This window comes from Dreissena polymorpha, chromosome 7 (genome assembly GCF_020536995.1).
Source record: "Dreissena polymorpha isolate Duluth1 chromosome 7, UMN_Dpol_1.0, whole genome shotgun sequence".
Taxonomy (NCBI): domain Eukaryota; kingdom Metazoa; phylum Mollusca; class Bivalvia; order Myida; family Dreissenidae; genus Dreissena; species Dreissena polymorpha.
The window spans coordinates 103,588,889-103,609,911 of NC_068361.1; the positions used below are offsets into that span (position 1 = coordinate 103,588,889).

The 21,023-nt window shown below is 36.7% G+C and overlaps 1 protein-coding gene and 1 long non-coding RNA gene across 4 annotated transcripts; one reads left to right on the forward strand and one right to left on the reverse strand.

Moving 5' to 3' along the window:
• Positions 1–6,058: 6,058 nt before the first annotated feature.
• Positions 6,059–11,092, reverse strand: LOC127838533 (uncharacterized). Its single transcript, XR_008029844.1, has 2 exons — positions 10,686–11,092; positions 6,059–6,261 (listed from the first exon to the last, which is right to left on the reverse strand). It is a non-coding gene; the product is annotated as an uncharacterized LOC127838533 (long non-coding RNA).
• A 477-nt stretch (positions 11,093–11,569) lies between these two features.
• Positions 11,570–20,808, forward strand: LOC127838531 (uncharacterized). 3 transcript variants are annotated; one of them, XM_052366335.1, is made up of 3 exons: positions 11,577–11,823; positions 14,144–14,296; positions 20,305–20,808. In XM_052366335.1, exons 1-3 carry the CDS (start codon positions 11,727–11,729, stop codon positions 20,469–20,471), a joined length of 417 nt encoding a protein of 138 aa, XP_052222295.1. In that variant the 5' UTR covers positions 11,577–11,726; the 3' UTR covers positions 20,472–20,808. The 3 variants fall into 3 exon arrangements, with proteins under 3 accessions (XP_052222294.1, XP_052222295.1, XP_052222296.1); XM_052366334.1 differs by lacking the exon at positions 14,144–14,296 and having other exon boundaries at positions 11,570–11,823; positions 20,152–20,808; XM_052366336.1 differs by lacking the exons at positions 11,577–11,823; positions 14,144–14,296 and adding an exon at positions 19,253–19,501 and having other exon boundaries at positions 20,152–20,808.
• The last annotated feature ends 215 nt before the right edge of the window (positions 20,809–21,023 follow it).

Consider the following 21,023-nt stretch of genomic DNA (forward strand, 5'->3'; position numbering starts at 1 on the left):
TGTCCAATTTTCATGAAACTTAGTAGTCTGGTCATTAATTTGTTCAGTGACATTTATTTGTCCCTATAATAGGGTCAAAAACAAAGTTTCTATGTCACATAAACGATAATGCTTGTGAACTCTCTAAAGGCCACATTTATTGTCCAATCTTTTTGTCCCCTACAGGTGAAACTGGAGGGGACTTATGGTTTGCACTCTGTGTGTCTGTGAGTCTGTCACACTTTTCTGGATCCTACGATAACTTTGAAAGTTCTTCATATTTTTTTATGAAACTTGAAACATGGACAGATGGCAATATGGAGATTATGCAAGTCATTTAATTTTGTTCCTACGTCAAAAATTCTGGTTGCTATGGCACCAAATAGACTAGAAATATTGCTGATAATGGTGGAGTTTCACCAGTAGAGGACCATATTTCTTGACAATAGTCATGTTTTAAACTTGAGATATGATTCAAGACGAATGCAGTTTTCCTCATCTGGCCACAGTAAAATACTCATTTGAGTACACTGAATCACATTTGTAACTCATCAAGAAACTTGCTGAGAATGTTACAAAATTTGTGTTATTATGATATCTAAAAAAAAAATTATAGTGGTTTGTTAAAGAACATGGCTGCCAGGTGTTGGGACAGTTATATTGTGAAACTTAGTGAACACTACCTGCAGGGCTAGATTAGTGCCATGGAGGCCCATAGGCAGTGAAACTTTTGGGGTCCACTCCTCAGGCCCCTAGTCGGCCTAGTGCCTACAAAAACACGAGTGCCCAGCAAACCAATGTGGTTTTTCAAACAAAAATCTATTTTTACTTGGTAAGACAATGTCAATCCTTTCATTGGAACATAACATCAATATAAAATAATGGCTTTGTTAAGTCATTAGATTAGGCTATGTAAGTAAGGGGAAACATTATTTTGTCACGGTCTCATGGGGCCCCTAATAGTCGTGGGGCCCATAGGCAGTTGCCTTCACTGCCTAATGGGGAATCCGGGACTGACCACTTTCTCAGAACAGTTAAGTCCCAGGGGTCTCAGGTGAGCGGCTAAGGGCCTTTGACCCCCTTGGTTGTTGAATATTACTGGTTTCTGTATTTTTCTTAAGTATTTTGTACATGAAAAGGGTGTTATAGTGTGAAAACTGAGATTTGTTGATTTATACAATGAATATATAGAAAGCGGTAGGAAACATTTGTGGAATATTGTACAGTACAAAATGTATATAGAATAATATGTGATTTCCATATATCTGTCTTATAAGTGTAATTATGTATTGATACTTCTTTGTAACTAATGAAAGTAAAATACTTCCATGAAATCCAAGCGTTTGTTCTTTTATAAACAAAAGGATGTGACAAGTTGGTACATGATGGTACTTTTGACAATACTGAAGATGTAAATTTTGAGAGGCTTAGACAGACATGTTGTTCACAATGATGTGCAAAGCAAATAAACATATGAGTCGTGAGAAAACTGGGCATAATGCATGTGCGTAAAGTGTCGTCCCAGATTCGCCTGTGCAGTCCAAACAGGCTAATCAGGGACGACACTTTCCGCCTAAATTGGATTTTTGCTGAGAACAGACTTCATTTAAACGAAAAATGTCATAAAAAACGGAAAGTGTCGTCCCTGATTAGTCTGTGACGACACTTTACGCACATATATTATGCCCAGTTTTCCAGAACACGACACATATATTCTACATGCTCACTTGGTTGGGTATTTATCCTACTGTTATTTCATTTTGTGTACATACACACAATTATTATACTGCAGATGATAGCATAATCTCTGCAATGCTACTTAAAAGCAAAGTTTGAATCCTCAAAGTTAATTTTAACAATGTGCAATTCACAATTGTAGATTTGTTTAAATACACCATATGCGAATAGTTGCATCTTTTCTAGTTATTAATAGTTCATCTTGCAATGCCAGCTTTGCTTATCTACTTTATGTATATGACACAATTTGTTCATATTAAAATATTTGGAAAATGTTGAAGAATTTTTATGTTTGAAACTTAAATACACAATTGATGTGTTACAGAATTGGTAGTCTTTGATGGGTTTAATGAAACAATGGATCACTGTGAAAGACAATGTTTTGGGGAATAATTTATATAAAATTGAGAACAAATTCCTCCCAATACACTGTTCATTGTAACATCACTTTGCATCAATCATGGGAGTAAATATTGTAAACATACATAAAACAATAAATTATACTTTTTGATTGAACAACTTACCCTTGCATGCATAGTGCACATGTATATTTGTAGAAAATATGAACTCAAATGATTGCTTATACTTATAAAAGTGAACACATGTATTTATTATAATTTTACATTATAAAGTTTTCAATTTAGTATGAACAAAACTAATGCCCTTATATAAATGATAGAATACACACCATTTCCTATTTCAAACACCTACAAAAACCCCATAGTGATAAAATGCTTTACAATTACAACGTCCAGTGAACAATCAAACATAGCTTTAATAGTAAACGAAACAAGAAATATCTTTAAAAAAGATATACGGCGTAAATAGTTTAATGAATGAGATCAAGTATAGCGAATGTCTTTTTCTGTGCAGTTCTTAGCTGCATCACACGCAGTACGGGATGTTACGGGGAGTTTTCGCGGCTTATTTTACATTATAACATATTGCTGGTCATAAACCTATAGATACAAAACAGAAAACCAAAAGAAGAATGGAAGTGAAATTTAAACATATGAGTCAACCGGCCACACGAGAAGTATCCGTATTTATAGGCGCGTTCTTCGAACAAACCTGTTTTAGTGGTTTGTCGGGCATTGCTATTTGATTCGATTATTAACAGTATCAATTATCACCGTGCTAATGCTTAAAGTGATATTATGGGCATTTTGCACTGTTGAATTGAGCTGAAAAGAATTAACAGGTCAAAATGGTTAGTTAAAATGTGGTTACTGATTAATTATCTGCAACTCACCTTGCTACCAGTTGTTTATAAAAATATATTTTATATTCGATATTCTTACGTGACCCACCCAGTCCTGTAAGCTGAAATGATCCGTAAAACAATTTCGTGTCTTTGTGTCGTATGAACAAATCTGCACTAAAACTAAATTTAGGTTCAACTCGTAAACGCATGATCAGTTGTCAAACGAAAGTACGGTTGATATTCAAATGCATTATTTTTCTCTTTCTGGTATATTGTTTTAGTATGATGATGCTGCATTAATTAATATAAGTGTATATGAAGTAGAAACATCAAAATAATCAACGGTTGCGATAGACACCTATAAACTGTTACATGCTCATAATATCACTTTAGTACATTAGGCAATATGGACGAATAATTATTGTTAAATTTATCAACAATAATATTTATCATTGTATTGTTGAAAACACATTAAGAATCTATTATTTACATACCATAATTATATTGCTGAATATCTTCATTTAACATATTTCTGGTCTAAAGAAAATTCCAGGTCACCTAGTTCACGGATAGCGTCTTTATTATATAACGATTATTTTACTGGCCGCCAGCTCCGGTGATGACCTGTATATAAACTCTGAATGTCCGCGAATTGACCCGATATACCTCGCGGGTTGAAATGCAATGCTTTAAAGTGAGGCCTCGCTTCCATTGCTCTTTATACTTTTACATGTTAACATGTTGACAGGAATAAGGAAGTAAGTACTAAATATGAGAACATAGCCTTTTAAGTATAAAGCTCTTGCGCTGGTAATACTCTGAAAATAAAAGGTGTACGCACAAACTGTATTGATGTCGAGAATTGAGTGTAAAACTGTTCTATCTATTAAGCCTTTTCATTCGAGATAAAATTGTTTCATACAGTAAAACAGTGTTACAAAGACGCGGATATGTTTCCAATGTTCTGGTGGTATACTCAAATCAGCCAATGGAATAAATGAAGTGTATTCATTTGTACCTAGCCGCGGGAAATTTTATTGGAATTTTATTGGACACTTACAAAGGTCAGGCTAAGGTGAAAAGCTGGCTTATGCAGCTTACGCCGAAAAAATTATGATAACTGTTATTTACGCCCCCACAGCGTTGAAGGCATCGAACATTGCCTTTATCCGCCCTCCGTTCGTACATACGCTCCAAAGCTTGGATTTGAACTTTTCTTTAACCCTTTCAGTGCGTGAACCGAATTATGAAGGCCTTTGCAAACAGTTTGGATCCAGATGAGACGCCACAGAACGTGGCGTCTCATCAGGATCCAATCTGTTTGCTATTCTGATAGTATTCTTTGAAAAAAAATCGAAGAAAATGCTAATTTTAGAAATTGAGCAGACGACATTTTAGCAGAAGACAAATTTCCCAGCATGCAAAGGGTTAACTGCTGAGTTGAACTCTCTCAAACTTTCACAGCTTAATGTATATTGACGATCTGGAAAAACAGAAATGTCAGCCCTAACAAGCTTTGGCAGAATTATGGCTTTTTTGTCTGTTTTTCCTCTAAGGAATATAGTCCCGACACTGTTTCCGACTCATATTTGACTACTGGGTGGATCTCGCTCAAACTCCTACAGTTGAATGACCTTAATTTGTAGATGATCGTGAAGAAATCAATTTTGGCCGTGGCGAGTTATGGCAGAATTATGATCCTTCCGACTTCCGTATATATAATGTGTAGCGTATATTATTTTTTGTTAATGTTAAACTGTTTCCAACTTCTAAGCGGAATTTTCTCAAACTTTCAAAGCGGAATGTGTAGATGATCTTGTGCTGAAGAATTTCGACCTCAACCAGCTGTTGCCGTTTGTCAACTGTATAAAATACAGTTGAAATTGTCTGTAAAATGCCTTTTTGAGGCATCAGTGTCTGTGACTCACTTCGGTACTAAATACGGTATTAAATTATGTAAAAAAATACTTTGTATGCATGCGTAATTAAAGCATAACTTGGTTGTTTGCATGCTAAAAGCTAGAACAAGAGCACTGCATGGCGGATGCAAACGCTTGGCTGCGGGTGCAGTTTTCATTATTTTGTTAGAGGTCACAATGACCTTTGACCTAGTGACCCAAAAATGGGTGTGGTGTGTAGAACTCGTCAAGGTGGAGCTACATATGAAGTTTCAAAATTGTAGGTGAAAGTACTTTGATTTTAGAGCCAATGTTAAGGTTTTAGCACGACGCGGACGGCGGACGAGCTGGCTATGGCAATACCTTGGGTTTACTCCGAAAACAGCCGTGCTAAAAAGAGTAAAAATGTAGCTTCCTCAGCAGGCGAGAACAATATTATAATTTACCTACTTAATTTACGCATATATCTGAACTGGAGTTAAAACTCCCACAAATTGTGGCCACCTATGATTCACCAATCATGAACAGATTACAACAGAGCGCACAGCAGCACAATCGGGGCCGGATTAAGCACTAGGCTAACGAGGCTGCAGCCTTGGGTCCCCGATTGTCAAGGGGCCCCCAACGGAAAAGCCAGTTTCCCAATGTATGATCTGTCTTTATTACACCATTTAACGATTCTATCGGGATTGCAGTATAAATGTTCTGTGTGATTTTTCCAGTTTCCCGATGTATGTCCAATTGTAACCGCTTAGTTCGCTTTGATTTACTATGCTATCAATTTTCTTTCTGTGTTGTATATCTATTCAGAACCATTAGTTTCTCTGTTTATCATACGACGTGCCCGTATGGTCATGGCACCATCTGGACAGTTTAGTTTGGTTTGATATACTATGCTATCTGGAAGCGGACCAAGACAGAACCATCACCCACATGAGTGAACTGCTGAAGTTAGATGGAGGTCAACTACAGACAACTTTCCAAACGTTGTCATCACTGTACTAATATACTTAACAATTCCAAGTCATAACTGTCAAGGTGAGAGGTCATTTTCAACATTATCACGCGTGAAAAACTATCTGAGGAACACCATGACTCAGGAAAGTTTGACAACATTGGGGCTAGACTTCACACAACTGATCAATGACTTTGACCAGCTGAAGTGCCGTAGAAGGGACTAATAGGCTGGAATATGTTACATGAAACATGTGTGTTAAGTTGACTTAATAAAAGAGTTAAACATCGTTTAAGTTGTTTTGCTAAACATAACATGTAACTGTCAACTGTGTAAAAATGCAAGTTTTCTAATTTTTGTAGTTGTAGTATACTTTTCAATATACAGAAGGGGACCAGAGAGAAGGGGCCCCCGTAACATGTGCAGCCTTGGGTCCCAAAACAGCTTACTCCGACCCTGAGCACAATCATCGTTTCTTTGCCTGAAATCTGAGAGAAAGACCATAATTAGAAACCTGTGTTCATTCATGGCGTCTAAGACAGATGCGCAACATCGGGAACATGTTAAATACATAGTAAAATGAAATAATTGTAAATACAGAAGGGAAAAAAACAGTTGAAATCTAGCGTAGCAAATGGCATTGTCAATACAAAATGGTTGAACAACATTTGGAACCTAGCAATTATACCAGTAATACGATATTGTCAATACAGCGCAGATGTACAGCAGGCGGGACCTTACATTACAAGTAATACGATATTGTCAATACAGCACAGATGAACAATAGGTGGAACCTAGCAATTATACCAGTAATACGACATTGTCAATACAGCACAGATGTACAGCAGGCGGGACCTTACATTACAAGTAATACGATATTGTCAATACAGCACAGATAAACAGCAGGTGGAATCTAACATCACAAGTAATATGATATTTGTCAATACAGCACAGATGAACAGCATGTGGAACCTTACATTACAAGTAATACGATATTGTCAATACAACACAGATGAACAGCAGGTTGAACCTTACATTACAATTAATACGATATTGTCAATACAACACAGATGAACAGCAGGTGGAGCCTTACATTACAAGTAATACGATATTGTCAATACAGCACAGATGTACAGCAGGTGGAACCTTACATTACAAGTAATACGATATTGTCAATACAACACAGATAAACAGCAGGTGGAACCTTACATTACAAGTAATACGATATTGTCAATACAGCACAGATGTACAGCAGGCGGAACCTTACATTACAAGTAAAACGATCTTGTCAATACAGCACAGATGAACAATAGGTAGAACCTAGCAATTATACCAGTAATACGATATTGTCAATACAGCATAGATAAACAATAGGTGAAACCTTATGTTACAAGTAATATGATATTGTCAATACATCAAAGATGAACAGCATGTGGAACCTTACATTACAAGTAATACGATATTGTCAATACAACACAGATGAACAGCAGGTTGAACCTTACATTACAATTAATACGATATTGTCAATACAACACAGATCAACAGCAGGTGGAGCCTTACATTACAAGTAATACGATATTGTCAATACAGCACCGATGTTCAGCAGGTGGAACCTTACATTACAAGTAATACGATATTGTCAATACAACACAGATGAACAGCAGGTGGAACCTTACATTACAAGTAATACGATATTGTCAATACAGCACAGATGTACAGCAGGCGGAACCTTACATTACAAGTAAAACGATATTGTTAATACAGCACAGATGAACAATAGGTAGAACCTAGCAATTATACCAGTAATACGATATTGTCAATACAGCATAGATAAACAATAGGTGAAACCTTATGTTACAAGTAATATGATATTGTCAATACAGCAAAGATGAACAGCAGGTGGAACCTTACATTACAAGTAATACGATATTGTTAATACAGCAAAGATGTGCACCAGTGGAAACCTATCATAACAAGTAAGATTAAATAATTGTCAATACAACACATATGTACACCAGTAGAAACCTATCATAACAAGTAAGATGAAATAATTGTCAATACAACACAGATGTACACCAGTGGAAACCTATCATATCAAGTAACAAGAAATAACTGTAAATACAACACAGATGTACACCAGTGGAAACATATCAAAACAAGTAACAGGAAATAATTGTCAAATACAACACGGATGTAAATATTTGGGGACATTACAGGTAACGTGAAGTATTTTTCGATATAACACGGATTCACAACATTCGTAAAAGATGGAAACTAGCATATAATGTGACAGGTCATATAATAGTGAATATTGGGAATTAAGCATAGCAGGTCACATGGCAGTGTACATAATGCACCACGCGAAACTAGAATGAAACTGTTAACACAATACGTGGTAGGTTGTCAAGTAATTGTTTAAAGATCTGAATTTCATCTTCGTTTTCACATTTTTTTGAGAGTTTTCTTGTTTACATCTACACGTGATGGAAATGTATTGTGATCGTACGTGCCATGCTTATATACACATTAAATTCCCTGTCCAACGACATAAACTGCTGTCTTTTATAAACCATTGAACAATTCTCCACCAATCACCAATTTCACTCTTTTCTGTAGCATTAATAAAAACGAATCTATTTAATTTTCTTTCAAACAGGGGAAGGGGACAATTACAACGAGCATGGTATAGGGGAGATAACCCTGGGTTATGGTTAGGTTAGGGTTAGGGTTAGGGCTAACCCTAACCCAAACCTGACCCCTAACCCTAACCCTTACCCCCAACCCTCTAACCACCCATGCGCATAACAATACCATGTCTCGCTCGTTGTCGTTGTCCCCCGGGGGGGAGGGGGGGGGGGGTAACTTCCCATATACGGGTATATAGGGGTGTGCCGATTTGATGGGGTGTGTTTGTCGACTAAAATTATAGATATGGGTATGGTTTTGAGCATCTAAGTATAGATATGGGTATTGAAATCAGAAATTTGCTTGCATATAAATGTATATAGATTTGAAAGTATCAGTATCAAAATGGGTTTGATAAATGTCATTCTTGTATATAAATGGGTATCAAAAAGTAAATTTCAGTAGCGGGAAAGATATAATAGCAAATTCAAATAAGTATACTGTATTGATATAAAAGAGATTACAATTCTAGTATGAAATGTGTCCGCTTTATCAAATTGTAGTATTTAAATGGGTCCAGTTTATCAAACTTCTTGCATTATAATGGGTCCACTTTCTCAATGGTATCGTATACAAATAGGTATGCTTTTTCAAAAATCTTGTATCAAAATGGGTCTACTTATCAGAGTTCCGGTATAAAAATGGGTCACATTTCGGAAGTCTCAGCGGGACACCACTACCCTAAAATTTGGGAAGTTACCCCCCCCCGGGCGTTGTCCGCTTCCCATAGCCCCAGGTATTATTTTGAACCCAGTCAGCGTATATTGTATCAATCTCCACGCAGAGTTGTCGTTCCTTGCTCTCACATAAATCTCTGTCATAAAAAATCTTTCCAGATTTGGTAGGATTTTATTTTTCTGGTTTAAGTATTATATTATGAAAAATAGTATCATTTTCTTTTATATTTTAAAAATAGTATAAATCTAGGTTCATAAAAAAAAATTAATTACCTTAATTAAAAAAAGTTAAAATAACAACGGTACAATTATTGTACTACATGGCTAGGCTATCATCACGTGGTAAATTATGAAGGCAGGGATTTGCAATCTCTTGCACGACGGTCACATTACATTCACCTCTGTGTTGGGCTCAGAACGGACTATTGTTATGAAAGCGTCTCATTCATGTCATGATCATTCCAAGCGTTCATCATTGAGGTTACAGTATACTAAACAATCTCTTGCACGACGGTTACATTGCATTTACTGCATTAAAGAAAACCATCTCATACCATGATATCTTATATCAGTCTTAATTAATTATTATAAAATTGATATGTTTTTTATGTTAAGAAACCAACATACATAAATACGTCGAAACAATGCCTAACGTCACTCAATAAAAAATATGTACAATTGTTTACATTTGTGAAGTGCGTGGAATGATTACATCTGTGTAAATGGGCAATAAAATAGTTCCAAAGAGTCGCATTAAAACTCACAAGTTTTTGCACGATTTATCGTACATTTAAAAGTCATATTTCTTAATTAAATGCATGCAATCTTAAATATCCACACAAATATACATTGTATGCGTTTGTTCGGTTTTAGCTATTTGGTAGACAAAATGGCGTGCTGAGCCTTATGCAGAGTTGTATGTGAGAGCAAGGAACGACAACTCTGCGTGGAGATTGAGGGATTTGATCCAGCTATGCTGGTTCCAGTCAAATCTCTGCGCGGAGGTAGATATTGTATACACACATGTAATTTCAATAATCAGTGTAGTGTAACCAAACAACATTTCAGACACTTTACAAGGTTTAATTGTACAATGAAGAGTAGTTTTTCTTTGAAAACTTGATACACAATTTCTTCAATGCGGACCCAGAATAGACGCAGTGAACATTTTCAACAAAACACAAGTCTTAAAATTGGCGATGTTTATATGAAAGAAGAGGAAATTCTCTAGAGGATTTGAAGCTAGTTCCATTCTACACTAGTCAAGCCACTTTCTGAGTGGCCACACGGTATAACAAAACATTCTTGTTTTTGCGCTAGCCTCATAAGTACCTTACTCAGCCACTGACAAATCGAAGCTTTGTTACCCAGCCAGCCCGCGGTGTGACCAATATTTGCAACGAAAAGCTGGAATAACATCGAAACTCGTTATAAAAGGCCCGCAACTCCGCTTTTGCAGGCCTGCTCTTATTTAAGGTTCTCCTAACACCATTATAACACTATTATACAAACTTGTGCATTCGTTGTCTAATAATTTAATTTAGCAATACCCTATATTTACTTCCCACACTGTAACGGTGCGTTATCCCGATTCATCTGAAACAAGCAATGCCTCGGTAGTGTTTCAGAATCGAACACAGCCAGCCTATAGTGTCTTTCCAACTTGTCCTGCATACCAGCTAGACGTTATAGTTGCACACAAGGATGTCGACATCAGCTTGATGACTCATATTGGTATCCATATTGGTCCCTTATATCTTGCTTACTGAGGTAGACTTACATGTTACAGGTTTGTCTTTCCTCAAAATTTGCTATCGCAATTTATGTTTTAGGCGCAATCGTGTTTGTTTCTGGTGACCTGACTTACCCTATGAATATCCGTGCTCCAACACTTGAACATTTTATTCAGTTTGTTTGCCTTTTACCGTGAGGTTGCGCAATTGATTGATAAGCTTTATCATCTCCATACGGTGACCTAAAAGTGACACTAGACACAATTTTATTTTATATACCGGTTACGATTTCTATGACATGCGCACATGATTGCTATCACGTGCCTACGAGATTGCCATCACGTGCACACGAGATAGCTTACCAATTAGAATACGTAACAGATCAGAAATTGTCAAGAAATGGACGAAGTTAATAAGTACGCTCATACCTAAATAGATGACAGTTCAGCACGTTTTATTGGTCAATTACTACCACGTAATAGAGACCGATAAATACAATATTTTTTAAGTCCCCTTCATGCCGCCGTATATTTAAGTTGAAATAATAATATTTTTTTCGCGTACGTGCGAGAAATGCGAAAATTTAGTAACGCAGTAATTTAGCGGTCAATATTGATAGTCCTTGTTTGTGCTACACAGTCATTTCGTCTACGTATTTATGGATGTGAGCACTTATCTTACAGAAGATAAAAAATCTGACGTAAACGAAGTTCGCATCATCAGACCAATTGCAAAACATTTCCTTAAACTCTACGATATCACTGGATCTTTGTATCGCATTGCACAAGCACATAACATTAGTTATTGCATATCTCGCCGTGTCTGTCCATGGAAAATTGTCATTAGTGTGTTGAAAAAATGCATACATTTGTTACGATGCATACATTCTTACTCGTTGTGAGCGCGGTTCTAGTAGCTGAGGTTTACAGTGCACCGACAATGCAGAACAATGCTGGTAAGATACATCATTTCATTTGATATGAGCCGTGCTCTGTGAAAATGGGTTTAATGCATGTGCGTAAAATGTCGTCCCACATTAGCCTGTGCAGTCCGCACAGGCTAATCAGGGACGACACTTTCCGCCCAAACTGGATTTTTGCAAAGAAGATGCTTTCTTTAAGCGCTGTGCGGACTACACAGGCTAATCTGGGACGACACTTTGCGCACATGCATTAAACCCCCTTTTTACAGAACACGGCCCATATATTTTTAGCTACCCTGACCACAACGTGCTCATGGTGAGCTTTTGTGATCGCTTTTTGTCCGTCGTCCGTCGTCCGTCGTCCGTCGTGTGCCGTCAACATTTGCCTTGTTAACTCTCTAGAGGCCACATTTATCGTCCAATTTTCATGAAATTTGGTAAGAAGATTGGTCTCAATGATATCTTGAATGAGTTTGAAAACGGTTACGTTTGCTTGAAAAACATGGCTGCCAAGGGGCGGGGCATTTTTCCTTATATGGCTATAGTAAAATCTTGTTAACACTCTAGAGGCCACATTTATTGTCTGATCTTTATGAAACTTGGTCAGAAGATTCATCCCAATAATATCTTGGACGAGTTTGAAAAATGATGCCAGCTGGTTGAAAAACATGGCCGCCAGGGGGCGGGGCATTTTTCCTTATATTGCTATAGTTAAACCTTGTTAACACTCTAGAGGCCACATTTATTTTCCGATCTTCATGAAACTTGGTCAGAAGATTCATCCCAATAATATCTTGGACGAGTTTGAAAAATGATGCCAGCTGGTTGAAAAACATGGCCGCCAGGGGGCGGGGCATTTTTCCTTATATTGCTATAGTTAAACCTTGTTAACAATCTAGAGGCCACATTTATTTTCCGATCTTCATGAAACTTGGTCAGAAGATTTGTCCCAATAATATCTTGGATGAGTTTGAAAATGGTAACCTTTGCTTGAAAAACATAGCCAGCTGGTTGAAAAACATGGCCGCCAGGGGGCGGGGCATTTTTCCTTATATTGCTATAGTTAAACCTTGTTAACACTCTAGAGGCCACATTTATTTTCCGATCTTCATGAAACTTGGTCAGAAGATTTGTCCCAATAATATCTTGGATGAGTTTGAAAATGGTAACCTTTGCTTGAAAAACATAGCTGCCAAGGGGCGGGGCATTTTTCCTTATATGGCTATATATGGCTTTAGTAAAACCTTGTTAACACTCTAGAGGCCACATTTATTGTCCAATATTCATGAAATTTGGTCAGAAGATTGGTCTCAATGATATCTTGAATGAGTTTGAAAATAGTTACGTTTGCTTGAAAAACATGGCTGCCAAGGGGCTGGGAATTTTTCCTTATATGGCTATATATGACTATAGTAAAATCTTGTTAACACTCTAGAGGCCACATTTATTGTCCGATCTTCATGAAACTTGGTCAGAAGATTCATCTCAATGATATCTTGGATGTGTTCGAAAATTGTTCCGGTTGGTGGAAAAACATGGCCGCCAAGGGGGCGTGGCATTTTTCCTTATATAGATATAGTAAAACCTTGTTAACACTATAGAAGCCACATTTATTTTCCGATCATCATGAAACCTGGTCAGAAGATTTGTCCCAATGATATTTTGGACAAGTTCGAGAATGGTTCCAGTTGTTTGAAAAAGATGGCCAACAGGGGGCGGGGCATTTTTCCTTATATGGCTTCATGAATCTGTATGAAACTTTGTCAGAATATTTGTATAAATGATATCTTGGATGTGTATGAAAATGGTTTGGTCTGTTGAAATACGTGGCTGCTAGGGTGTTCACTAGTCATGAAAGTTGGTAAGAACATTTGTTCTAATGACATCAAGGGCTGCTAAGAACAGGTCAGTTCCTTTGTATCTCAGGTGAGCGACTTAGGGCCTTTCAGGCCTTCTTGTTATAAATGTGTACGACGTGTCCATTCACATAGCTATTGGTTATTGTTATTCAAGTTAGAATAACATCAATTTACCTCTTATATAATATAATATGTAATACAAATAGCTAGAGGGTCGAGTTTATAAATGGGAATTTTCTGTCATAAAATGTACATTAAATGAGTCTCTTATCTAACCTTTGCCACTTACTTAGCATTACCAAAAGGTTTTTTCGTTTTTTGTTAAACAAAAAACTTTCTGCCAGTAAGATTATTACAATCGGCGTTGTAATTTCATATTATAACATGTTGTAAACAATTAGTTTGCTGAGTTATAATGCTAGATAATACACATCGATACGATTAATATGGTTGCAAGAAGAATTAATTAACGTTTAATTATAATAACGTTTAAGGTAAAACAGCATTCATAATAGCCAAGAGGGATACTGAAAAGGCTAACCTTCTCATGGATTACACCGACGACGGCAAGGAGGATGAGGATGATGATCAGGAGGAGGAGCACCAAAATCCTCTGGTTACGCACATCCTGGACCAAATCCACAAAGGTCACGTGACGCAGGATCAAATGAGGCACTGGTGGTTTGAGATCAATAATGCCTTGGCACATGGTCGCATGACCCGGGAGGAATACGACTTCATGATGAACGTCCTCAAGAGCAGCGCTTCCGGTTCCCATGTAATTCCGCACACTTGTTGCGATTTTGGCAAATGATGGCCATTGCTGCGTGCATATGTTGACCAATGGTGTTCATTGTTGCGTGTTCGGTAAATGAGAAAATATGCCCTGTGTATTTCGGCCGATGTTTACCTTTGTTAGGTATTTTTCAAATCATTAATTGCTGAATATTTTGATAGTTTGCCAATGGTTGTAGCATTTGAAACATGATAACGCTTTTGTGACCTGTGCATTTCATTTAAGTAATGTGTATACAATGACACCAGAATTCGTTTTATTTGCTATAGCCAGCTTTGTGTTAAATTATGTTAAGTCAAGCAGGACTCGATGCAACATGTGGCATAACTGTTATTCAATATTATCCTTGCAGTAAGCTTTTTGTTTCCAATTTACTTAAAACAATAAATTAATATCACTTTATTATATATGTGGGCTTCTTTTGAATAACCGGTAGTTGACAATATTGAGAGAGACATAATACAACATTGAAACTACATATGTGAAATACGTGTAAAGTTTAAATTCTTATAATAAATTATTTTAAGCAATTATTTGGCGGGCTGTAAATGTCATTGATGAGTAATGAGAAAAACATGCAAATGTTAATTATAAGTAATTAATTATATTCTATTATTGTTTTCCCTTTCTTTAAACGTGATTTCTACAAAAAGATGAACATTAGATGTTAAATATGTTTTTTTCTTTAATAAGTCCTTATCTAACAGTTTTACAAACTCATAATATACCTGATCCGATAGCAGCTAATTCAAAACCGAGTGAAAGGAGTGAGCTGTTCAGAACAAAAATGTTACAAAAAACAAGGAATGATAACGAATATCAAAATATTCCAATATTCGGAAAAAAATCTCATACGAATATTCTCTTTTGCGGTTAAGAATCTTCCATAACATTTAAAGTGCAAAGTCGCATTTTTGGTTTAGTTCAGACGTCTGACCTGTATCTTTCATTTTTTGGATAACAGCTGACGTCAATGAACCAGATGATTATTGTCACTCTGAAGGGTATGAAAAAACCTTCCTTTGTACACACGCGTAATTAAATCATAATTGATGGTGAACTCATGTTCTTTGCTAAACTAAAAAAGAGTTAACAAGTGGCTGCATCAGCAGGTGAGGACAATATTATCAGGGTGCAGGATCACGTGACTCTGTGGGGTTCCCCTTTTAACTTTAAAAGATGAAAACTCGACGGTAAGAGGCGCTTAATTTCTAATAACGTTTTACTACAATTTTTCTAAAGATTTCAACTAGTGCATAAAAGACAGATTTGTATGCTGCTTATGGCAATGTGAAATACATCATTAATCATTTATATAATAAACATATTTTCTTGTTCAAAATTCAATTTGCTCTACAAGGCTATAGTTCACGCAACGTGAAATTTTGTCACCGATTTCAGACGTATTCAAGGACCTTAAGAAATCGGCACAAACTGCAAGAAAACCAGTTTTTTTATGCACTAACGAGTTTTGCAAATATATATCAATAACTTCAGATATCTGCAAAAATAAAGTTCTTAAGGAAGTGATTACATTCTGTCCAGTCCGTGTGTAACCCTCTGAAAACCCCATTGATTCTGCACCCTAATTATAAATTACCTACTTAATTTAAGCATATTAACTGGAATTAAAACTCTGATAAACTGTGGCCACCTATGAAATTTCACCAATCATGAACAGATTACAACAGAGCACAAAGCAGCACAATCATCGTTTCTTTGCCTGAAATCTCAGAGAAAGACCATAATAAGAAACCTGTGTCCATTCATGGCGTCTGAGACAAATGCCCAACATCGGGAACCTGTTAAATAAATAGTAAATGAAAGAATCTAGCGTTGATAATGGCATTGTCAATACAACATAGTAAAACTATGGAAATCCAGCGTAGCAAATGGCATTGTCAAAACAACATAGTAAAACAGTGGACATCTAGCGTAGCAAAGAGCATTGTCAATACAACATAATAAAACAATGAAAATCTATCGTAGCAAATGGCATTGTCAATACAACATAGTAAAACAGTGGAAATCTAGCGTAGCAAATGGCATTGTCAATACAACATGGGTGCACAACATTTGGAACCTAGCAATTAATATGTAATACAAGTAATACGAGATTGTCAATACAGCACAGATGAACAGCAGGTGTAACCTTATATTACAAGTAATACGACATTGTCAATACAGCACAGATGTACAGCATGTGGAACCTAACATTACAGGTAATACGACATTGTCAATACAGCACAGATGTACAGCATGTGAAACCTAACATTACAAGTAATACGACATTGTCAATACAGCACAGATGTACAGCACGTGGAACCAAACATTACAAGTTATACTATATTGTCATTACAGCACAGATGTACAGCATGTGGAACCTAACATTACAAGTAATACGATATTGTCAATACAGCACAGATAAACAGCAGGTGGAACCTAACATTTCAAGTAATACGATATTGTCAATACAGCACAGATGGACAGCGGGTGGAACCTTAGATTACAAGTAACATGAAATAATTGTCAATACAACACGGATGTAAATATTTGGGTACATAACAGGCAACGTGAAGTAGTTTTCGATACAACACGGATTCATAGCATTCGCAACAGATGGAAACTAGCATATCAGGTGACAAGTCATTTAATAGTGAATATTGGGAATATAGCATAGCAGGTCACATGGCAGTGTACAAACAAGTGGTGGGTTGTAGAATAATTATTTTAAGATCTGCATTTCATCTTCATTTCCACACAACTTTCAGAGTTTTCTTGTTTACATCTACACGTGATGGAAATGTATTGTTTTCGTACTTGCCATGCTCCATACACATTAAATTTCCTGTCCAATGACATAAACTGCTGTCTTTTATAAATCATTGAACAATTCTACACCAATCATCAATTTCATTCTTTTCTGTAGCATTAATAAAAGCAAATCTATTTAATTTTCCATCGAATAGATTTACTCCAAGTATTATTTTGAACCCAGTCAGCGTATATTGTATCGATCTCCATGCAGTGTTGTCGTTCCTTGCTTTCACATACACCCTCTGCCATCACAAGAAAATCCTACCAAATTTGGTAGGATTTTACTTTTTTGGTTTAAGTATTATATTATGAAAAGTAGTATCATACTATTATTTCCTTATATATTTTGAAAATAGTGTATACGTAAAGGTTCACAATAAACGAATTAATTAACTTAATTAAAAAAAGTTAAAATAACAACGGTAAAATTATTGTACTACATGGCTATGCTATCATCACGTGGTAGGCAGGGATTTGATCCAGCTATGCTGGTTCCAGTCAAAACTCTGCGCGGAGGTAGATTTTGTATACATACATACATGTAATTTCAAGAACCAGTGTAGTGTAACCAAACACAATTTCAGACACTTTACAAGGTTATGTTCCTACCAACGTTCCAATGGAGTTCGTTTAATTGTACAACGAAGAGTAGTTTTCCTTTGAAAACTTGATGCGCAATTTCTTCAATGCGGACCCAGAATAGACGCAGTGATCATTTTTTACAAGAAAAAGTCTTAATATTGGCGATGTTCATACGAAAGAAGAGAAAATTCTCTAAAATATTTTAAGCTAGTTCCACTATACACTACTCAAGCCACTTTCTGAGTGGCCACACGGTCTAACAAAATATTCTTGTTTTTGCCCTAGCCTCATACAACCTTACTCAGCCACGGACCAATAGAAGCTTTGTTACCCAGCCTGCCCCTGCGTGACCAATATTTGCAACGAAAACCTGGGATAAAATCGAAACTCGTTGTAAAAGGTCCGTAACTCCGCTTTTGCTGGCCTGCTCTTATTTAAGGTTCTCCTAACACCAATATAACACCTTAATACAAACATTTGCATTTGTTGTATAAGAATTCAATTTAGCAATACCCTATATTTACTCCCCACAATGTAACGGTGCATCATCCCGATTCATCTGAAACAAGCAATGTCTCGGTAGTGTTTCAGAATCGAACACAACCAGCCTGTTGTCTTTCCAACTTGTCCTGCATACCAGCTATACGTTATAGTTGCACACAAGGATGTCGACATCAGCTTGATGACTCATATTGGTATCCGCATTGGTCCCTTATATCTTGCTTACTGAGGTAGACTTACATGTAACAGATATGTCTTTCCTCAAAATTTGCTTTCGAAATTTATGTTTTAGGCGCAAACGTGTTTGTTTCTGGTGAACCGACTTACCCTTTGAATATCCGTGCTCCAACACTAGAATAGTTTATTCATTTTTTTTGTGTTCGCCTTTTACCGTGATGTTGCGCAATTTATTGATAAGCTTCAGTATCATCTCCATACGGTGACAAAAAAGTGACACTGGACATAATTTTATTTTATATACCGGTTACGATCTGACATGCGCACATGATTGCTATCACGTGCCTACGAGATTGCTATCACGTGCACACGAGATAGCTTACCAATTAGTATACGTAACAGATCAGAAATTATCAAGAAATGGACGAATGTAATAAGTACGCTCGTACCTAAATAGATGACAGTTCAGCACGTTTTATTGGTCAATTACGACCACGTAATAGAGACCGATAAATACAATATTTTTTAAGTCCCCTTTATGCCGCCGTATATTTAAGTTGGAATAATAAAGTCTATTCTGCGTTCGTGCAAAAAAAGCGAAACATTAGTAACGCAGTAATTTAGCGGTCAATATTGATAGTCCTTGTTTGTGCTACACAGTCATTCCGTATACGTATTTATAGATGTCAGCACTTATCTTACCAAAGATAAAAAAAATCTGACGTATACGAAGTTCGCATCATCAGACCAATAGCAAAACAGTTCCTTAAACTCTACGATATCACTGGATCTTTGTATCGCATTGCACAAGCAAATAACATCTAGTTATTGCATATCTCGCCGTTTCTGTCCTTGGAAAATTGGCATTAGTGTGTTGGAAAAATGCATACTTATGTCACGATGCATACATTTGTATTCGTTGTGAGCGCTTTGCTAGTGGCTGAGGTACACAGTGCACCGACGACCCAGGACAATGCTGGTAAGATACATAATTTTATTTGATATATGAGCCATGCTCTGTGAAAAGGGGGTTTAATGCATGTGCGTTAAATGTCGTCCCACATTAGCCTGTGCAGTCCGCACAGGCTTATCAGGGACGACACTTTCCGCCCAAACTGGATTTTTGCAAAGAAGAGGCTTTCTTCAAGCGCCGTGCGGACTACACATGCTAATCTCGGACGACACTTTGCGTACATGCATTAAACCCCCGTTTTACAGAACACGGCCCATATATCTTAATAATTGTGTACGTGTCCCTTCACATATGCTATTGGTTATTGTTATTCATGTTAGAATAATATCAATTTACCTCCGGCTTATATAATATGTAATACAAATAGCTAGAGGGTCGAGTTTAAAAATGAGAATTTTCTGTCATAAAATGTACATTAAATGAGAATATGTATGTAACCGTTGCCACTTACTTAGCATTTCCAAAAGGTTGTTTTGTTTTTTGTTTAACAAAAAACTTTCTGTAAGTAAGATTAGTACAGTCGGCTTTGTCAGTGCATATTATAACATGTTGTAAACAATTAGTTTGCTGAGTTTTAATGCTAGATAATTAACATCTATACGATTAATATTGTTGCAAGCATAGTTAATTAACATTTAATTATAATAACGTTTAAGGTAAAACGGCATTCATGATTGCCAAGAGGGATACTGAAAAGGCTAACCTTCTCATGGACAACACAGACGACGGCAAGGAGGAGGAGGAGGATGATGATGAGGAGGAGCCCCAAAATCCTCTGGTGACGCACATCCTGGAGCAAATCCACAAAGGTCACGTGACGCAGGATCAAATGAGGCGCTGGTGGTTCGAGATCAATTCCGCCTTGGCACATGGTCGCATGACCCGGGAGGAGTACGACTTCATGATGAACGTCCTCAAGAGCAGCGCTTCCGGTTCCCATGTAATTCCGGACGCTTGTTGCGTGTTTGGCAAATGATGGCCATTGCTGCGTGCATATGTTGACCAATGGTGTCCATTGTTGCGTATTCGGTAAATGGGAAAACATGTACTGTGTACTTCGGCAAGCATGACTCGATGCAACATGTTGCATAACTGTTATTCATTATTTTCTTTGCTGTAAGATTTTTGTTTCCAATTTATTTAAACAAAATCAATTAATATCACGTTCGTATATATGTAGGCTTCTTTTGAATAACCGGTAGTTGACAATATTAAGAGGGACATTATACAACATTCACACTACATATGTGAAGTACGTGTAACGTGTATAGCCTTTCTAGATATCTTCAATTTAATAAAAACTTTAGCCCGAATGCCTGCGTGATTGCATCTTAATTAGTTATAAAATTGGAATCTTGCACAATAATTCAATCCAGAGAGTTGTGATTAATTTTGGCATTCAATAGCTGTGCTTCCTGCGAGATTGTGGAGCCAAACATGTAAGGTTAACATACTTTGTCTTACACGCAAGTGTAATTTATACGCACGATATTTTGATCGAGTTTGTAATTTTTGCAAAGGATATAAT